General features: G+C 46.7%; 2 protein-coding genes across 2 annotated transcripts; one reads left to right on the forward strand and one right to left on the reverse strand.

Annotated features, from left to right (window-relative positions):
• Positions 1-66: 66 nt before the first annotated feature.
• On the reverse strand, positions 67-1,077 carry LOC135399078 (pre-rRNA-processing protein TSR2 homolog). The gene is made up of 5 exons (XM_064630760.1): positions 989-1,077; positions 707-797; positions 556-647; positions 347-499; positions 67-253 (listed from the first exon to the last, which is right to left on the reverse strand). The coding sequence occupies exons 1-5, from the start codon at positions 1,052-1,054 to the stop codon at positions 122-124; spliced, it is 534 nt and encodes a 177-aa protein (XP_064486830.1). The 5' UTR covers positions 1,055-1,077; the 3' UTR covers positions 67-121.
• A 1,795-nt stretch (positions 1,078-2,872) lies between these two features.
• LOC135399079 (uncharacterized) lies at positions 2,873-21,463 on the forward strand. Its single transcript, XM_064630761.1, has 6 exons — positions 2,873-3,192; positions 13,975-14,113; positions 14,228-14,370; positions 17,648-17,765; positions 19,744-19,869; positions 20,604-21,463. Exons 1-6 carry the CDS (start codon positions 3,156-3,158, stop codon positions 20,857-20,859), a joined length of 819 nt encoding a protein of 272 aa, XP_064486831.1. The 5' UTR covers positions 2,873-3,155; the 3' UTR covers positions 20,860-21,463.
• Positions 21,464-21,985: the final 522 nt, after the last annotated feature.

Below are 21,985 nucleotides of genomic sequence, written 5' to 3' on the forward strand. Positions count from 1 at the left end.
GGTGGTTGAAGCAGGAACGCCTCTTGGAGTAGGTCTTTTCGGGGAAGTAGTAAAGCTACACTGTGATATAGTATTATACTCATACATTTATTAAGTCACTGTACATTATAATTACTAAGTATCATTTCTTGCCATGTTTCACAACAGTCCATCCATCTTCATCTGGTTCATCCCTTCTGTGAGGTGTACTTGAGCTGTCGCCATTCAGGTGAAGACCGTTCATTTGTGTGCTCACTGTCGAATTAATGTGTTCCTGAAAGAGTTGAGATTACTTATTAATCACTCCGCTGCCACTATGTCAGGGTTTTTTTAAGAGTAATGTGAAAGGTATATCTTAAGCACGTACCATCATTTCCGCCTCGTCGTCACTATCGTGATAACCAGGCATTGGAATAGCTAAGGTGCGTGTTTGTGGTAGCCTTTGTGACAATGATTCCAATACTTCTCGTTCCCTACCATCCCGGCACATCTCATAGTGCTTGCAGAGAAGTGCAGATAACTGGTACGAAAAATAACGTAAGATAATGATTGTGTACGTACTTGTCAGGTTCTTACCTGTGCTAGGCTCCCATCCTCAACTATGGTGTCAAATTCGTTGTCTAAGATGGCTGCTATAAAATCTTCGACGTCATCTTGGTGTAGTCCGGCTGAAGAAGTAGCGTATCTACTTGCACTCACGAAAAATCGGGCTATCGTTCAAGCTTACAGTTTTCCGCGAAGTGTTGCTCCAGGGTGTCAACGAGCCACTGTTCTTTCTCTCTTGCTTGCGGTCCTCCCATGCCATGCTCGATTGCCATCTGCATAGCAGAATAATATTTTACATCGATATTCGTAATACGAGCAACATCTGAACATGACGAACATTAGAGTGAGAGTGCATAAGGTCTCGTCGATCTGTTTCCAGGCGCTTAGGAAACCAATTTTGACGCGGCATGGTGTCTGGAGGAATCGATTCTCCCGTGAGGTAAGTTTAAACGCCCTATCTTACCTGAAGGCCCTGCCAATCGCCGATAAGTGTGCGAATGGAAGTATGGAACACGCTTTCGTCTGCCATCTTGAGATTGCGACTTGTCTTGGCCACTTGGATGGCTTGGCTTGCCCTTCTCCACTACCCAACATGACTGCCACTGCGGTGCTGATTGTAGTTTTGGTTTCAGTTTCGTGTGGTAGATAATGTAATTGAGCAGTTATAAGGAAAAAAAAAAGATGACGCTGTACACGTTCAGCAAGAGACATAGCGACTGTGGTTTTATTGTCCGTGACAACAATCCAACACTGGATCATATGTGGAGGGAGGAAGCCTGCAGAAAAAGCAGCCGCCCAAGTAACCGGAGTATCCTATGTGTTGGAGGCACACAAGTCCTGGATTTGGAAAATGACACTGTACTGGTTTCACTTGCATAAATGGTGGAGTAGCTGGGGGAAAAGCTGTAAGGATCCCGGATCCCTTTCTTTTAGTTTGCTATGTTATGATCACTAAGAGATGAGGAAGTTACTCGACAAAAGGAACTCGTTACAATCTACGTTACTATGCAAATAACTAAGTTAGTAACGGAGTTACGTTATGAAAAGGAACTTGTGAAGTTTCCAAGTTAGGTACTTTGAAGTTGCTTGCTACCTAATGTGTACTGTTCAGCTTGTGACCTTTGTATAACTAGTTCATACCTTGATGTCACAATGGGTGGTGCATGATGTTTTATGATAGTTTTGACGCCTCAAAATTATACCAATCTTCGTATCGGTATAATGGGAAGGCGCAGTTGTCTCGCGACATAAAGCCCGGAATTATTATTATTATTATTATGGCAAGGTATTGGAATTTTAGGTTTGATGAGTTGCCTTCTTCCATATTTTGTAAAACATTTTTTCTAGTAGATAAACAGTGTCTCCCGCCATTAGAAATGCATGTACACTACTCGCTAGGTGCAGTGGCTCAGCCGGGAGGGTTGATTACGGGGGATCAACCCCCTCCCCGAATGTGGTAGTGTATTTGGGAAAGGAAAAATGGACGGGGGGAGACGGGGAAAGGGAAAATGGACAGGGGTGGACGGTCTGTGTCTTATCAATGTTCTTTAGTTTCACGAGCCTGTTCAAGGCCTTCCACCTACCCGTCCACCCCTATTGCACACGACTTTCAGTACATTGTGCTGCTTGGGGAGGCACGGTGCACGAGCAACCGGTCGCAAATTTCAGCCGTCTCATCAGAGATAAAAAGGAACGAGTTCCTCAAGATGTCACTGGGACTTACTAAAAAGTAAGGGTTGGTTACAGCAACGAGTTCTTTGTAACCCCCAACAGTGTGATCAGATCACTGTCCATGTGTTTCGATGCCGGTTGCGGGAAGTCGACACATTGGATGGCAATTGACCGTTACAATCCTATACCATGACCCCTATTGTACTGCGTGCATAAAAGAAGGGGGGGGGGGGGGAATCCTCCTCCTCCTGAAATTATATGTATCGAAAAAGTCGTCTTTCTTAATTTCAGATCCACAGTCACCACACATCAGTCAGATCAGTGTTTCTCTTACAGCAAAACAGAAAGAAAAGAACTGAAAGAGAAAACAGACCGACGAATTTACCACTTGACTCATCAGCATTTCACCTTCCTCCAGAATTCCAATCGATTTTTTTCTTTTTACCCACCTCATCTGGGAATAAAACGGGTGATCTACACCGTCTGCTGCATTTATAGGCACAACAGGGTCAATGGGAAGTCGCTTTTATATTTTTATCCCCTGTCCCGTAAAACGAACACCGGAACAGAGGCACGCCAATGGACGAGGGGCGCGGGTCACGTGATTTTTCTCTCGCCCCCGACGTTTTTCGCGCTCGCGGACGCATTATTCAAACTTCCTGCGGTCAGCCCGGGCCGCTTGGGACTGCGTTTTTCCCCGCCAGGCACTGTGGCTCTTTGTTCTGTGTCAGTTGTCCCCGTCGAGTCATGGCGACCAGACTGACTTATCATTGACTGAATGTGAAAAACAGTATCTCCAGTGCAAGTTTTTCCCACGCTTTGTTTATGTAGTTTTTGATAGGGTTGCGTGAGGTTTACGTCAAGTTCTGTGTTGAGTTATCGTTTCGAAAAAAGGTCGTCGGATTATATTTACGCGGTTTCTGCGAAGCTTTCTGGACGTTTCGTCTGCATTGACGGGCATGGAGTTGACATCGTTACTCTTCTTCAGTTTCATCGGTGAGCATATTTCGGCGCATCATTTTTAAATTTCACAACTGTCATGAAGATATTTCCAGATAATCTACGTACAGTTACTACATGAATTGCCAAGCTCGAACCTTATCAGCAATTGCATTTCTTTTTCTTTTTTTCTAAGAAAAGCTCCTTAAAAAAAAAAAAGGCCTTTTATAATGTAGAGTTCTGTGGTCGAACGGGGCGCAGGCAAGTTTCGGTTTCACTTCTTGCGCGCGATATCCGAGGAAATATTCCTTCGCTTCGCATAAAACCTTCCAGCTTCCGTCTTTAATATGTGACAGGTTGTGTCATTTTAGGTTAAATTAGCATAAAATATGTGCGCATTTCAGCACCCGTTGCGTCTTTCATATTGGCAATGCCAACTCGCCGAAAGTGCGTTGGGTTTAGAGGTTGGTTTGCAATGCAGCGGTTGTGTCAACCCTATTAGCTTAGAGTTAGGAAAGGAAAATATGGCTGTGTCAACCCTGCTTTCCTGCATGTTAATTCTCGGTGCGCTTCCCGGAGATCCGAAAATCACGTGAGAGACATCGATCTCACCTCAATTCACTATGACGTCACCACGTTACAACACATCCACCCTTCGTGGGAGTGAAGGCTCTTTCTACCGTTTTTCCTCACATCATTCTTATGAGTGTGGCAGTAAGAGTAACTCGGTGCCTTCGTTTAATTTAATCATCACGGGGTCTCTCACGACACCCGAGTTCATGAAAATTCTATCAAAATTATTGTTTATCGTCGTTCGCTGATACGGGTAGATAAAACTCGATAAAAATGTATGCTCTGCACCATGGTAGGTTGCCGTGATTTGTTCACATGGCTCCTGCCAAGAATAAAACACTGAGCTACTCTCATATTTGGTGTACGTTTTGCGAAGTCACCAAAAATAAATTTTCGCGAAAACCGTAAGATAGCGATATTCATAACTGGAATACGCTATCTCGCATTCGACATTGTTATCAAATTTAATTGCACGACACGGCATAATGAAATCTCCTCTGTTCCCGTCCAACTCATACTTGGGCCTCAACCAAATAAAATTTACAAAATAAATAGGCAAATTTACTCTCTATTTTGTAAATGTACCTTGCAGGTTTTACCTAAGCAAAGTACCTTATTTTACAGAACTAAAAAGTCAGTCTACGATTTGCTAGCGTGAGGCAATGAAATAACCTAAATACTGATCCTGTGGTGCAGCCTGAAATGCTTACACCGCAGAAACACGGAAGCCCTTGTCCAAGTCGAGCATGTCACTCGTTCGTTCCCGAAACGCGAAGCGTAACCACCGAGTGTAGGATACGCGCGGTTTCGACATCCTTTCCTGCATTGCTCCAATGGATTACGAGTTTATTCCACTCGCCGCTGTTCACAAGTCCTGCGATAACATCAGCGGGGAAAATGCTGGCATTATTTTATTCCTGCTTCCCTCAATGAATGCTTGAATGTCCACATATATGTATACGTCTGCCTTTTCCCTTCTCTCTATCTCTTTTTACAAGTTCCGCGCGTGCCGGTTAACTAGTTTCATAACTAACAATGAAGTTTCCTGTTGCGAAACACGTTGTTGTTGCTGTCCAGCACGCGTGTACTCGTATATAGTGCGCACTCAAAAAGTGTCGTTCGTAAAAGCTGTCGTGGTTCTTTCTTTCTTTGTTTTTCCTTGTTTAATTCCTCATCGGAGCCAGTGCAGTTGTTGCTGAATAGTGAGAGAAAACAAAGAAAAAAGGAGCGAAAGCAACTGCGCGTTGTTGGTGGTGGGGTCGTATGGTGAACAAGAGTGGTACTGGTGGTGTGTGTGAGCGGTGTGTGGGGGGTGGGTCATAGAAGTGCTTGCCGTAGTCGGACACGCTTAGGCGTGCAACGTCACGACTATCGCAGGGGAAATAGTGAGTCCTGGGCCGACTTCACAGGGAACTGTGCCGACATTTGTCTCTGAGGAAAACCCAGGGAAAACACCCAGACAGCGCCCGGATTCGAACCCGGGTCACCTCCCAGTCTCGGTGGGGAATGCCGTAACTGCCCGTTTATATGCAGTATTGAGAGGAGATTTTACTTCACCAGTCAATGACGACGACAATGATGACAGTGGTTAGGCTTGTTTACCCAAAGTTCTTTCGTTAACAACAGGGGCGCACCCTTCAACTTCTGCATGGCATATCTGTGGCCTACCGAGGAAGTAGGACGTGTTGTATCTCACTTCTCACAAGAGAGTGCGTACGTTAGAAGTAACGTTTGTGAGAGTTTCAAGAACACGAGGTCTGACCCGATACAAACAATGAAACAAACTAACTGCCTGAGTAGTCTGCTTTGTAAGTAGTCCGACGACATTCGCTCCGCCGTTATTTGATTCGAACCCTGAAATAGCTGTGTCTTTTACAATTTCGTCCGCACACGTCTTTTATGTATCTTTTCCTTATGGACTGATATCCACGGTATACTTGTCAAAGAATAGCCCATCCCTGTCTACCAACTCAATAACCTGTTCAAAGGTCGGCAGTTTGACAGCCAAAAAAGACGAGGAAGTTCGTTTCAATTTGCGTCTCTCTTTCGCTCTAGTGCTTTATCTGTTTTCTTTATTTCGATAATAAATAACTGACCGACACTGAAGTCCGTGTCATTCGGCGTTGCTGACGCAGCCCACGTGACCAGTGTCATCCGGTGTTTTGTCTCTGTCCCCGACTGACCCGTTCACGGGCTGAATACAAAATCAGACCAAGGGCCAGCCCTTTTGTGGACGACATGACGTCCACCTCGGCCTCCTTTTTAGTATAGGGGCTTCGCCTTTTTTGTTACCATTCCATAAACTCGATGGGTGTTACCGTCATTTCAATGCCGCATCATGGACGTGCTTTAGTTTAATTAATGACGATGAAGGTCACCTCCCTTCTTGCTACTGGGCGGGTACCAGGTTTTTACTTTGTAAAAGAACGAGCAAATAAAGCGGGGGCGATATTTGGATGCCTTCGGGCAGGAAGTCCGAGCGCTAAAAGGGTGACGCGTCGATCAGTCAGAGGAGCCAATGGGAGAGCTCCGTTGGGTCACGTAGCTTATATGGTGCGGACGCATGTTGTGGTTGTGACGTAGTTTTTATTTGACTTTCGTGAGTAATATCACGTGTGCTGTGTAGTTCCAGGTACCGATTCTTGGGGATGGAGAGCTCTGAGAAACGATTATGTGCCACACCAGCATGGGCTCTGCGGATAGGAGGTCGCATTATCGGGAACACCCGTCAATAAGAAGCACGGGCAAAAGTTTCCGTCGTCTAATTGAAAGATGCTGGGGACATCTCAGACTGCAGTCTAAGAAGCCTGCTATAAATTTTTACGTGGTTACTGTGTCACATTGCGATGCCACGAAGATGGTTATTGAATATTTGCTATGGTGCATAATCCGAAGTGTTAAAATTTAAGAAAAAAAAAAAGACGTGGAAAGTTGGACTAATTGAGAGGAACACAGCATCTAAATGCTGCGGAAAATTTAAGGCGACAAAAATGCGTATTTGTTCATTGTACCAAACGCGTTCTTAAATGTGGTAGCTTAGTTGGTGGTAATTTTTTTTGCGAAACGCTTTTTGAAATGGTACTAGCATTTTATTGGAATCCTTTTAATGGTTCATGGGATCGTATTCGCTTTTTGTTGCACTGTAACTGTTTACACAAGTCAGCGTATACCGTAAACGCAGTCTCGCGATTACTACTTGGTGGTGGTACCGTCGCGTGGTAAAGCCACGGACGGACATACACTGTGGTTGGCCATATGACGCTGTAGCTTTAATAATTCCTTCTCAATCCACCACTGCGAGCCTGGCAATCTACGAATGTTGCTGATGCTGATCGCTCTTCTGATCGCGTTCCTCACTAGTCGAGTGCTACATGCTATAGCACATAACTTAATTTGCCGTTACATATTTTTACCGTTTTTATCTAATTGGATACTTTAGTCTTCCGAAAACTTGCGCGTATAGTGCCAAAACTTGCATTGTATGTGCAACAGGTTGTTCATAGACTAATCCGAATTCCGCGACTGAAAGTGTGCGCCAGTATAGACCTGTTTCTACGGGTCAGGTGGGGCGCGTGAGCAGCAACGTCGGCGCCCCAAAATATGCAACCCGCGGTAGTTAGCAGACGACGACGGCACTTTCAAATACGTGGTCTCGAGTTGTTCGCACTTGGCCAGATGCACCGCTTTTTATGTGGATTTCCTACAGGTTTTGTAGCTCTCCTTGGCGCCATGCCGCTTGTAACACCATGCAAAACCAACGCCACTTAGATACAAAAGGCCTGCCTATTGCCTCCTCTCCCTTCTTCGCTACGTGAACACATAAAGTCAGAATTCGTCTGCTACTGCCAATCGCTGTTCTGTGAATTCAAGAACTCGCGAATGATTGCAGCTAACTTGGAACCTGTAGACCTGAATCTGTAGACAAAAGTGGAACACGCTTTCCAGAAAATCAGTCTTACGAGAGATAGAACGCGGGGACGTTCTAGGAGGGGAGGTTCGTCTTCATGGCTATGACCGCTGAAAGCTCGTTCGTGATTGGCTACCGCCGTTGAAAACACGGTCCTGATTGGCCGACTCTTAGTTGTTACGTCACGTCGACGAGTAAGCAGGCTTTCTGTATCTAAGTGGCGTTGGCAAAACCCGCTAATGAAACTACCTACTCTTGGATCCGTGGCCGCTTGGGCCCAAAATGGCGCTGTGCAAACTTTGCTGCAAGAGCCCCGTCGCTATCGGACACAAACCTACAGATCTCGTGACCCCCTTTGGACACCGTGTCGTCTGCTTCCTAATCGCAACCTGGCACACTCTGAGGCTCTAGTGAACCGACGCGCGAGTCTATACAGCATGTACGCTATAGATTTCCTATTCGGGGCGATAGCTTCCGTGGGCTCCCTTCCGCTGGACACAGGTGAAAAGGTGCATGAACTTTGTCGGCGCCGCCGCTGCCCTAAGCTGGAAAGGCTGTCGGCAGCTTAGCGAGGATCGATAGGACAAACAACCAGCAGCAGTCTGGCAACACTTCGATCGGTGGCCGACGCGTGTGTAACGATTTTTGTTTTCGAAACGTCATTGAACTTGAAGGCTGCGTTGAAGGATACGGTGTAATGGCTTTTCAATGGACTCGGGCCCGTATTTTGGGACCGTTTTCGTAGTGGGCGGTGTCCACACGTGGTTGGTAGCACGCCTGGTGAATTCGCTCCATGCTGCGCTGGGTCAACAAGAGTTGTTTTCATATGTAACTAGGGTTTTGATGACAGCCAATCAGGAAATTATTAAGTTTGATTGATCTGTTTTTAAGAGAGCGAGTTTCCTTTCTCCAGGGAGCAAGTGAGCGAAACTTTACGACAAGGGAAAACGACGACTGAGTATTCCGCTTTGTTCACGCATGCTTGCGTACTTCGTATAGACGCCCCTCTGTTTACAAACATGTGACGTCATGAGAAAACCGGCTCGAGGTTATATTTTGCTATGGTGGGCAAGAAGCGGGAAAAACGCATCGGCTGACATGCTGATAAAGCTGATAGTGCCCAGCAGCATGCTTGGCGCGGCGGCGTACGCAATTAATGACGTAGGGGTGCGCGGGTCGTCTATAAACGACCGTCATGTCAGTAGTGTCGCCTCTTCGCAGCTTGTGCCTTCGGTGGCAGGGAGGTGATGAACCTTATAATATATAGGGAGCTGTGATACATACTTACCAACAGTCAAAAGCGGATTGGATTGCACTGGACAAGCGCAATCCAAGAAGACCTGTGCCAACCAATCATGTCGGGCTCTATGGTGATAAATTTCGATCACGTGACTTTTGCTGAAGTATGCGGCATAACCAGTGGTCAGCCTGAACCAGTGGTCAGCGATCTGGTGTTGAAAAGCCATCGTGGTGGTGGTAGGGCTGGTGGAATTTCTCGATTACCGTGTTTGCCCTTTAAACATCTGTGTCTTGGATAAAATTGTATATATGTGTAATAAGAGACGAGTTCAGAAAATCACACTGCTCCTTGCGCACGCGTTGCATCCTGGGAGATTACTGGAATGAGGAAGGGAGAAGGGCCGAGGGAGAAGCAACCGAAACAGCTTACAGACCTTCTCTTCCTTTGTTTCCAGCAAGTTCCCAAAGTTCAAAGCGGCGCTAAGCTCTCTAGGATTTTGTGAAGTCGTGTATATTTGTGTATGTTAAATTATTTTTGAAGTGAGTTGATGATAAAAGCAAATTGCTTTCGCACGTATATTCAAAATCTCAGGGCAACAGTAATTATAATGAAGTATGCTTGACTCTCTAATCATTACCACCTTCATTGTTTCTAGCACCTTGGTCTCTCGTTTTTAATCTGACGTATCTGCAATAGTAGTAGAAGAGCGACCAAAAGCCGTTCTCGCGAGAAACTCTCCTTTTCTTTTAAGATAAGATAATATATTAGATAGATTTAGATATTAATATTTAATATTAGTTTAATATTAAAGTGATTACAGCAAATTAATAAGGGTAATTAGCAGTATGAATATTAGAAACCTGAATATCGCTGAAGCAATGATGCCTTTGAGCACCATTCTCACGCAGAGACCTTTGAGTCTAGGTCGAACATTAAGTGACAATAAACCTGTATGCTGCAGTACAACCCTTCGGAAAGCTCCTCTCAGATAAGTTGCGGCTTATGAGCGGGAAACTACGGTATGCAGTAATGCCACCCCTTGATCTCGAAGTCATGCATGTTCTAATGGTGTACGTATATGCCCCTCGTACAAATGATACACTGCCGCACGGTGGACGGTCTATCTCAGTCATCAACTCCGCCCAGTGTCGTGTACATCAACCGCTTTCTGTGACATGCATGTTTTGGCCCTATATATCGATACCCACGAGAAGATCTCGGTTTGACATGCAGTCCCTGATGCATTTGATTAAGCTGTATGTGCTTGGGGGGGACCACATTACGGATTCATCACATTCGGTTATGCTTCGGGTTATTTTTCTGCCTTGTGTATACACTGGATGTGCACGTATCCGGCTGCTGTCAAAACAGGCCAATGTAGGTGCAGGGAAACGCTGTTGGGCGTGAGACAGACCAGCGAAGAATTAATGGAGAGGCAAGTGTTACTGTTGCTATAGGAAAATAAGGCATCGCCGATTTCAAAGGACGTGGCACTTTGTTATTCTCTTTTATGTTCTTCTGTTTTTTTTTGTTTTTTTTTTTACTGGACCCGTGGCCAAATGGCCTTTGTGCACATTGACAGTGGCCAGGCGGACACTCTCTCAAAGAGAATATATGTAACTGCTAGATGACTAATCACGTGCACCAGCTCCCGTGGCTCAGTGGTTAGCGTGCTGGCCATGTCACGTCGAGACTGGGAGGTGCCGGCTGTGCTGTCTGGGGTTTTTTCTGGGTTTTCCTCAGACGCTTTCAGACATATGTCGACACAGTTCCCTTAGAAGTCGGCCCAGGACGCACATTCCCCCAGGGCGTGAGTCGTGACGTTGCCCACATACGTGAGGCCGACAACGGCAAGCCCCACCACCACCACTAATCACGTGCGACGAAACTTTCTGCCACATGTCCGCAGAAAAAGGATCGTCTTCGTCGTCAGCACGGCAATGGGAGAATGATTGCAACACCGAAGACGATGAGGCAGAGGTTAAGCATCAGCATAAAGAAATTACGGTTGTGTTCGTTTATTGGACTCGAGCAACTCTAGAGCACTTATAGAGTGGACTCTTGCTGGGCGAAAATGCCCTCGTGCGGCTCTCGTGACGTCATCGCCCTGGCAGTGACTCCTGTTCTAAAATTCGAGGAATCAACACAAGAGATGCTCGAGAATTGACTCCCAGCGATTCTCTTCTCGCGATGCGAGTCGCCGGAGTCGGTGAGGTACGATGACACTCTGATGACACGACTCCGACTCGCAGGTCGCGCGAGTTGAGTAAACGAACAGAACCTACGTAATTACGCCCTTCTGTCCTGGCCAATCTCCCTAGTGGCTCACGGCCATCTCTTGATTGGTAGAAGAAGAAACTATTCCTGAAGTACCCTATGTTTCAGCGCGGTTCGAAATGGGATACTGAACCCTGTTTGAGGACCCTGCCTGTCAGGATCACTTGGATCCTGGTAGCAGTCTACCTGGGCGCCGTAGCCCACGAGTTCATCGTGCAGGAGGACACTGTGCCCCATACCATCGAGCTGGTGTTCACCGATATCCTGCCGGGGACGACGGAGGCCACGGAATAAGAAACCAGTACGCTGTTGGTATGAAGAAACGTGCACTGCTTTAATGTGACGAATGAGACCAGCTTGCGGGACGTCTGACACCGATATGCCCAGCCCTGATGACATCATCCGATCGAATCATTGGCCCGTGCTAGAACCAGCCGCGTGACGCGTCTCCAGCTTCTCTGTCGTGCCCCAGACAGCACAGCCGGTGCCGGCTGTGCTGTCTGGGGTTTTTCCTGGGTTTTCCTCAGACGCCTTCAGACATATGTCGGCGCAGTTCCATTAGAAGTCGGCCCAGGACGCACATTCCGCCAGGGCGTGAGTCGTGACGTTGCCCACATACGTGAGGCCGACAACGGCAAGCCCTATCACCACCACCACCACCACCATCTGTCGTGCCCTTTGATTGGTTTCTGCTTCAGGCAACTGAAAGCTACGAAGCCGCCGTGCTGAATTCTTGGAGTCCGGGAGCTGAAGCGATTGGCACTACAATCACGAGCAGTACCATGGCTATCACTTGTAGCGGTCATCACCACTACAAAGGGCAAAAAAAAAAAAACATACAAGCACAGGACAATATGTCTTTGTATGCACTATTTTTCGCCCATGAAATCTTACCAGCTTTCCGAGAAATTAGCCTTGCTACCATGACAACCACCTTCAGCAACTACAACCACAATGGCATTCGTTTGTGGCGGCCAGTACGGTACCAGCGGGACAATGTGACCCGGGTTCGAACGTCGACACCGACAGTGCTGTCCGAGTGTTTTTTTCCTGAATTTTCCTTAGGCAAATGAAGTCGGCCTAGGGCGCAGGATCCGCCTTCCCCACCACGAGCGCCTTATCAGACAGGCAAACAGATCGGCAATGACATCATCACCTACATGTCTGATGTTGAAAAATTATGTCCTGTATCTGTTAGGGTCACATAGCTTCTTGAGTTCTTAGTGACTTGGGCACGATGCGTATAGTCAATCTACAAAAAAAAACTAACCCTTTTTACTTCCCGTAAGGTCAAATAGTCAATGTCAAATAGTCAATTTCTGCAGCAGCGCTATACGATGTGCTTCTACCACGAAGACCTTGGTGTGTTCCCCAGGTCCCAGCATGCACCACGTATTAGCTGAACAGACAACAGCCGTACGACGCTGTACGTCGTCCCTGCTCTGCCCTGTCTCTAGGGAAAACGCACGGGTGTCACGTCCACGCCCGCCATATTGTTTTTCGGCGGTCGAATCAAGCAGTCACCGATAATGGTCGGGCATTATCATTCCGACGTGGGAGCGTAGAGAAGTGGGCGTGTGCACTACAATTTTGCTAATGCAGTAGCAGCTTATATAATTTATCTTGGAATCCATATATGTGTCACTTTTGCTTGAATATAGTGTGGGGTAGTTGGCATTCACTGCGAAGGTCACAGGCAAAGGGTGAACGAAAAAGAAACGTATGGCAATACGTATGTGGAGCGTGATATGTCTGTCGATTTGAAGGATGGTGCCGACCAATTGCGTGAAACCTTTAGGGTGGCACTTTGGGTCGGTGATGAAATATACCACTGGCTGGGGCAGATGTCCCTGACATACTCCTGGAAGTAGAAATAGCAAATTCAGTCTTTTTTTTTTTTTTCGCGCGTACGTAGACGTCGACCTGTCGTACAGGTCAATGTGTGGCACCATTGCACTCCGTCATTTCATTCGTTCCAGTTCTGATTCTTCGGAACTAGCACGTAGGGGATATGTAATTTTCTGCTCGTGTTCAACTTAAGAAGGAAAAGAAATCTAGTCCGTCAACTACATACGTTGAGGAGACGCAATAGCGCGCCAGGAGAAATACTGCAACGCCACCATGCAGCGTAGTGTCACGTGGCCAGTCTTAACAGCCGATACGGAAGCAGAGTGAGCATGATGGATTACCTTATCTGGCGGATGAGCGAGCGGGACCTCTCTGTGTCCAGCCATCCTATCTGCGGCGCAGTAATATTTTGAGAGCTGATGGACTAGATTTATTTTCCTTCTCAAGTTGAACACGACTATAGAAGGATCAATCCTTAGCTCGTCTTTATTGCGAGTTGAAATCCACAACACGCTGGATCGGGCTGTTCTGCAGTGACACCGTAAGCAGTAACAACAACAACAACAAAAAGAAAAAAAAAACGTTTGGGACTAATGGAGTGGTTTGTTTATTCTGAGTGGTACTTCCTTCATAGAAAACGGCCCAAAACAGCCTTTTTTGTACATGAATTGTAACCGAGGATCCGAACGGTTACTTCTGCGGTGCGTCATAGGTCATGTCCAACGCATCTCCTCCAAGGTGTTCCATTACTGTCATCACTATACTTCTACTGTGTGCCACTGTTGTAGAATTACCAACTTGCTGTTTAAGTTCAGCAGAGGCGCAGGCTAGCGTAGCGACAAAGTGGACAACATATGAACATGGGCTTGAGGATGGACTTGCAACAGCCAAGTAGACAGACGAGGCTCGGAGTCTGGCCTATTGCACGTTCATCATCAAGGCCAAGATTGCAATATAGCCTCGTTTAACAATTGACTTTATCCTTTTCTTGCAGTGGCTGTATCGGCGCAAACGAGGCCGCCTGGACATTGCGATTATAAGCTACACAACTGCACTGAAATGGTCACACCTTTCCTGAACGACCTCCGGTACATGTTCCCCACTACTATACAGGACGTGGATGAGATGTGCAAGTACGGTATCCTTGTATTGCTCCTTTTTCGCTACAATTTTCAGTGTAGCGGATGCGAACTAAGACCGGTGCCCTTGTTTCCTGTGCTGATGTGTCGTGATCTTGCATGTTGTAGAATGTGGAGCCGGTTTGTGGACTGCGTGCGGCGATTCGTGACAGAGTGTGCGACGGAAGACCAGAGGGCCAAGTTCAACAACGCCGTTGGAGACTCCATCGACACCGTGCACGCCATATGCAGTTCTGAACGATACCAGCGAGGTAATTGCTACGTATCTGCGTGGCATATGATATCCTGTTCATTTCGCGCTGTCGTTTCCCCTTGTTTGCTCCTATCTATGACAAAAAAAAAATGTTGGCATTAAAACATGAAAACCCTTTGGGAATTCCCCTTCACAACACTACACAACCCTTCACAGGACCCTACACAACGCTAACGCAAGACAGCATTCGCAGCCAAACGAGCGTTTCGGGCTTACTCTGATTCATATTGGCGGCGCCGTCTCGCAGCCCCAGCCTTCTTTCGCCTCCGCTCCTTCGCGCAGCTTTCATACCTCATGCCGCGCCCACGCAGACATGTCTGAACCTCTCGACCACCACAGCTGCACTGCGAGTGCCGAAGTCGTGGCTGCGTCGCACTCTCCCCGCGGCCTCTCATTCCCTCTCCACTCCCTCCGCACGCGCGCGGCGCCGTAGCTACAGACAGATCACGCCGGGATTCTTGCGTAGCGACGACTATAGTGCTAACACATTAAAAGTAGGCAACGAAACCTGAAGTAAATTGATAGCAGACAGCTTAAGTACTGCGGGGTACAAACCCCACCAAAAACATGCTTACAAAATTGGATATATCGTAGATGGGCGCATCGACTACATACAGAAGAAAAATGGAAATGCAGATTTTATCGGTGGGGTCACTGGGATTTTTTTGCCCGACCTATATATGCGGAACGGTAACAAGCGCACGCACCGTGTCCTGCATGCACCAAAATCAATTTTTTCGAGCAGAGTTCCAACTTCTCTCGTTCCATGGAAGTTAATTACTTGTGTTGAAGTCATTTTGGGCTTTTGCGATCAAAACAATCTTATAATCGCTGAGGGTATAGATTGTGGAACAACCAAATTGTGGTCACTTTTTTCACTGCAAGTGCTGTGAGCCCACGACGAACAACAGCTTTTTGCGTGGTTAGAACATTACTTCCTCTGAATAGAATATACAACTTTCTCTGAAAGTTGTTCACTTTCGGCTGTCAGAGCTTCCCTACTAGGACATGCCACAGAATCACCACTGAAGCAACATCGCGAGGCTCTGGGCAGATGCGCATGCTCATGACACGTACCTTTTACGTTCCAGACAGAGTACAGCAATAAGCTTTGCGTCATTCGAAAGCGCCGTGTGTAAGCCATAAAATGACATAAAGCTCAGCTTTACTCGTTCGGTGGAATGTCCGGAAAGTCGCACTGAATATGGCGCTTTTTGAGGCTACGGTTCAACTTTGGTAACTTTTACGAGATCAACGAAAACCGATACGGCACTGAATATGCAGGGGCCTATTATGTTCTATGTGTAGTGCACTGGGGTCAGAAAGAGAAATCACTGTCCTGCGCAAAGTAATACTTTTCCAAACTCGCACGCGGAGGCCTTGTCTTCTGGGAGCAAACTTCTTCCTTCTCCCCTAGCTCGCGAATCATGTAACGCATATAATTCCGAAAGTATTTATTTTTCTTTGCTCAACAGTGCCTTCAACATATATTTTTTTCGCGTTTATTTGAGAGCAAAATTTCATGGCTTGTTCGATTTGAGATGGAACTCCTATACCCTGCTTTCATTTGCGACACCTTACATTACTTCTCGTCGTGTCAAGCGTTCGCATTCTTGTAGCATCGCTTACACTGAAGTCCACATTGACACAACCTTACCTAATGCCAATGACTGTTAGTCTTAGAGACTGTTAATGACTGTTAGTCAACCTGCTGTCAGACCTCACTGGCCTTCGGTTTGTAAGGCTTGAAAATCTGCCGCGCGTCTAAATCTCGCCGGACGAAACTAGAGGCCGAAAAATCGTTTGGTAATTATGATCCAGAAGGACCGTGCCAGTGTAGTCCTCGTCCTCCTCCGAAAGGGAAGACGCCGGCGTCCTTCCAAAAGACTTCCCTTACTGTTGGCATGGCTTTTACAAACGGATAACCCGAGGTAACAGCGTGCAAGACATCGAGGGAAGGCTGAATTCACGTATTTGCAGAGTAGTTGCACAGCACCGCCCTATGTACCCTTTAATGCAAAAAAGCAGCTACAAGAGAGCGCCGTGGGAGAATAGACGCCCCCACTTGTGTGACTACCACTCTCTGCCCTATGGGTCATCATGCGGTATTTCAGCTTTCCATGGCCTTCAAATTCCAGAACACTTGCACTAGAAACCGCGTTTCTCATCTCTTTGTTGACTGTGTTGTTCTATGATCCACCTTCAGGGAACATCACGAAATGACACACAATTCCTGGCACAGCGGCGATAGAGCGGATCGCTTACCGAAGGACCGCGCCGGTCACCCGCACCGTAACAAAGGGCAACGTGTGCAAAATGCGCAAGAGTTATGAGGTATATGCTACATGTTTCCGAACCGCTGATGCGTCCCCTGCATCCTGCTGCTCTTCATTGCACAATGAAAGACAGAAACGGCGTGGGACTTCCGTACGGGACATTCACTCGCATTGCATTCTGTCGGACGGTCATAACCGATACATATTTCGGGGATGCCCACTTATATCTGCGCCCTTTGATGTTGCGTTGTCGAGAGTTCGAGCTACTCCTGCGCTTGTACAGATCACTGAACCTTTTCATTTCCATTTTTGGTCGATTGTCTGTTTGCGGTGCTCGTCCGGTGTTCCGTAATGGCAGGTGATAACGCGATTTTATTGGCATAAAATATGGGTGTTTGCGTGTGGTCCCACGTAACTGAAACACCTACGGACGTCCTCTTATTTCCCATCCCAGGCACGTCCGTACCTCGACATAATTTTGCCTCCGTTGAGTGATTTTGTGCTTTTTATGCCAAGTCACCAAATATGTATAAGAATAGCAGTTATGTGTTATTTGACATCTATGAAACGTTCGGCCCAGTGTTGCCCATGCCGCACCCCGCCGACATCATCGGCATTTGTCCTATGCGTACGCTGCCGTCTGGGTCACGCAAAACTCCATGACTGGAAGGACAAAATTTTTGTGCTTTATGACATATCGCTATAAGAGGGATCGATATAACCGGCTACCATTAACACATTTTGGAAAACGATAAATTCTGTAACACAAGGGGTATCGCAGCATGTGTGGCAACGCGCATACTTTCGTTGCTGTATTGTTCCTGCTTCTCGTGGTGGGGGTGGTAATGGACTTGCCGTAGTTGACTTCGCAATGAGGGCAATGTGCTGTTGCTGCATAAAGGTTCAGGTCAACATATGTTTCAGTATCTATAAGAAGCTGGTGAGGGCAACCTCTTCTTCAAGCTCATACCCTGTATCTTGTTTTTGCATGTCCGTTAGAGTACCTGCAGAATGCGTCCTGCTTCCGTAAGGTGTCGGTGGACAGCTGCGGTACGTTCTACAATTCTATGGTAGAGCAAGTAACCAATCCAGTCGCAAGCGAAGATCACATATGTTGGTAAGATGAACGGTCTTTATTATGTCTCTAGGAACTATATAGTAAAAGCCCGTGTACAAATTAGGCATGCATTTCTGCGAGGACCATATACTAGTGCAGCAGTATGATGCATTTCGGTGATGAATCACCAATAGGTTGATCACAATTTCGTAATGCTCTTTAACCCGTTCCTTACCGCGCCCTTAGAGGGTCGATCACTGGTGATCGACGGTTTTCGAGAGGCGCTACTCGGCCTCCAAAGCAGATATGGACAAGTGGTGACATTTGGTGGATACTGTAAACGCTACAGAATGGGTTTCGTTTACACTTTTCGCTTTTCATCGTGGTGGTGATTTACGAAGCTGACTGCGCGTCAAGAAGGCGGTGTGGAGATTTTATCTTGGTCGCGGCTTCGCGGTTCTCGAGGAGCACCTCCTTCGCAAATGCGAAATACACGCATTTGAAGCATTTTTAGGTTCGATTTCGTTTATTAGAATGCAAATAACGACTCTGCAGCTGTTAGACAATCAGATTCTTTACCTGAATCTGTGTATATGTATAACTTGCACTGTTGCTATTCTTTCTGTGTCGAAACCAACAGGGAGGAGTTGAAAAGCTGTGAAATAGCAAAATGTGGTACAAGAACAGGGAAGTTGAGCAAGAAACTAATGTTTTCTGCAGAAATTATGCCACGCGTGCTCGTTTAAGCGTTTTTTAAACATAGAATGGCTTTCGACGACGAATATCTCTCATTCTGCTAGCTCGCTTATGCGCGAAATCCCCTAATTAAAGAGTTAATCAATGCGTTTTACGTAATTAGCGATCTTGTTGTTACATACTTTCTTCGGGAGAATATTCACCTGGCCATATAACTCAACTGCAAGAACGGCACCTATTTTGCTCTGCTAGTTTTTAATAAAAATTATGTAACGAATAAAAAAAAAACACCCTGTATATCGCCGCCTGACGATACAGTCGTGCCAATATTAAACGTTCATTCTCATTGTCCACTTCTAGCGATCTAAACTCTCGAGCAGTAGGGATATCCCCTACATAAAGACGAGAACCGAATATTTCGGTACGGGCATTGCGGTGCCCATACATTTCAGTGCACAGACATCATTGAGCGCGCATCCTAGGTGCACGGGCATTTCTGTGTTCTGTCTTTTCGGCGGAAGAAATGTGGAAGAATAATTATAGCAAAAAACGTCAATGCAAAATGAATTTGGTTTGAGTCGGTGACTTACCCATGCTTCGATAAGAGTAGTATTTCGTACTCACGTGCAATGCTGTTCAATACTTCCGTGAACTTATGATGCACCATATGTACAGCTGTGCGAATACCGAGCATGATTTCGCCACCGTGCTCTGCGTCTGTACTTTTCATTTTGTCATCAGTGCCAGATCTTATTAATCTCCTTCGAAGTTGGCGGTACAGCATATAAAAATAAACTGTTTTCTTCCTTTCTTCTCTCACCGTGTACAGAATTGCTTTTTGTGTGAAAAAGCATCGACTTAATTTTAAAACTGCTATAACTATTCTTAATTTATTTTTGACGAAGCATTCCGTGTATGCTGTCTGAGCGAGAAATACATTTCACCTAAATGTCCGTGCAGCGAGAAACCCGTGCTCCAAGACGTCCGTGCTCCGAAACGGCTTCTCATCGAAATGCCCCGTTCACTGAAACGTCCGCCACAAAATGTCCAACACCGATATTTTCTTGACCTCTTGGAGTGTTCTTTGGCCGGATGGCAAAGGCAGGGACGAAACTTCCTACGCGTATAGGGACGTCTATCATGGACGAAACCGAACCGATCGTCGGTTGACTGGACTAGTTCCATCCCTGGAGTGCGCGGCGCAATGCGTCCTGGCGTATAGAAACATGTTTTACCATGATTAAAAGTCATGTGTACCGGTTACCTACCAGGCTGCCACGTCTACGTCAGGACTATACTTTTTTTTTTCCTTATGGCTTTCTTATTGATGCCTTTCTCGTAGCTCGTACAGCCAGTTCAAGAGCTGCGTGAGTGAACCTTTGCTGCGACTGTGTGGGAATCGCGCACGCACTATAATGGATCATTCCATGGCCTTCCTCATAGATCGTTGTGGCAAAGCATATTACTCGTAAGTGCCTCCTTGCTTTGCTCTCCATTGTTTCCCCACCATATCTCTTACCTTTTCTAAATGTACGCACGCTGCGAAAGGATTCCGTGAGTATCCCATTTATTCCGTAGTTAGATTGTCTCAGAAATCCATGCGTTACACAACTCCCTGTATAAGCAAATTTTGTTTGCTGCGTGAAGTCCGGTTACACCGGTGGAGTACGCACTAGGAGGTTAAAGGAACTCGAAATGGAAGTGTTTCGGTTCCGAAATGTCGGTGTAAGCGTACCATGCCAGGCGTTATCTCGTCTCTCCACCAAGAGACACGGCAGATACTTTCCTACACCAGGCACCATTAGCATGTGATAGGTGGCTAAGCCATCTGATGACACCACAACTTTCCTAGTTTTGCTTGGAAAGTGCTGCTTGCGACACACTTGTCTTGTTCATTCAAAGGTGCACCAGCCCGTATTGGCTTGGCCGCCCCTGAAGCAACTGTAACATTATTGTGTTTGAGGGTGGGCAGTATATGCCGTAGACTCTATTAGTAGGAAGAAACAATCTTGCAACACCTGGGGATTTCAGACAAGATAAACCTCGAACTGTCGATTTCAAACAAGTGTGTCGCAAGCAGTACGTAGAACTACGTAAGCGGCTTGAAGAGAACACTAATACGACTGCCACAAAAATAGATAACCTTATACTATACTCCTGACGCAGTTCGCGGTTGACTTGCTCTCTGCCACTTTCCCGCAGGCTCTCCTACAAATGCCCTCGTGCCCGAGCCTTGTCCATTTCCAGCTACGACACTTCCACCGTGGCTGCCATCACTAGTACACAGACCACTCGTCGCCCCAAGAAGATAGTGACCACAGGTCAACCCCGCACGATTATCTACACGCTCTCTCCGACGGCGAGTAGCCGAACGTCCCGTTACAGCTCAGCTTCCACTCACTATTCTTCGGTCTTGACCACAGCCGTCTTCCTGATGCTCGCTGTAGGAGTAGCCTGATGAAGATTCTGTTGCTGGCGAGCGGCTGCTGTTCCTGCGCATAAGATGTATTTTTAAAGTTTGTACATAGAGTACCTGCGTGTTGGACACGACTTCCAGAGCGCGACCATCGCCGAGGTTATCCTACTTTAAAAGGGGATAGGAGGAAAATGTCTGCCATCGCCACAGGTCTAGAACAGAACACGGAACCAAGAACCATCGAAACTATGCCTGACTGCAAGGCGCGAGAGGTGGACGGCTTCCGTGCAAAGCTGCAAAAGGAGCGGAAACCAATGCAGGGAACGGCACGTCATGTGGGCTGCAATAGTGCTCACCATAGTTTTTTTCTCTTGTTGTTGAAAGAGCAGACGTTTTGACATTAGACGTCAGTGCGCGCTTGACTCGGTCCATCTTGGGGAATACTGCCGTGGACAGAAGTCCGTTCTGATAGGCACTACGTCTGTTGGTATGAAATCCTCATTAAGGACTCTGCTAAATATTTACTCACTTTCGTTTCGTCGCATCGCAGTAAATTATTTTTCACAAAAAGAAATCTAGCCTGTGGAGATTGTGGACACTGCATATCGTCATGCATGCTCATGTCGGTATGGGCCACTTGGCTGAAGGAAACCCTACTCTTATGCATGTGTATTGTAACTGTAAGAGCATTAAGAATGTTGGTTTCATCCGTAAGTGTTTGCCTCTCTTGTTGAAAGAGGAGGTCCATGGGCTGTTCTACTTACAAGACCCTAATGCCTACACGGGGCGTTCTTCCTCCCGTCCATCATCCAGCATCTCATAGCCACAGTTGCTTCGCGGCGCTAACACAGAATAAAAAAATTAAAAAAAACAGGAAAGTCCTGGGAGGCTAAGTTTCGTTCAGTGTTGAGATAACTCGATGCGTCGTGAAAAATAATCGGATCGCGTCAAGTTATCTCTACACGGAAAGAACTTGGCCTCCCTGAATTTCTGCAGCACCCAGGCTGTCGCGGATGCGCAGTAGCCAGAAGGAACGACAGATAGCCGTTTTTCATTTTCCTGCCAGCGACGACGCTGTCTTGACTGGATCTTTACGACGCTGATATCTCGCGTGCTAAGTCACAGATTACGCGACCATGTGGTCCGCTCTGCGTGCTGCGGACGCTGC

Source organism: Ornithodoros turicata, chromosome 6 (assembly GCF_037126465.1).
Source record: "Ornithodoros turicata isolate Travis chromosome 6, ASM3712646v1, whole genome shotgun sequence".
Taxonomy (NCBI): domain Eukaryota; kingdom Metazoa; phylum Arthropoda; class Arachnida; order Ixodida; family Argasidae; genus Ornithodoros; species Ornithodoros turicata.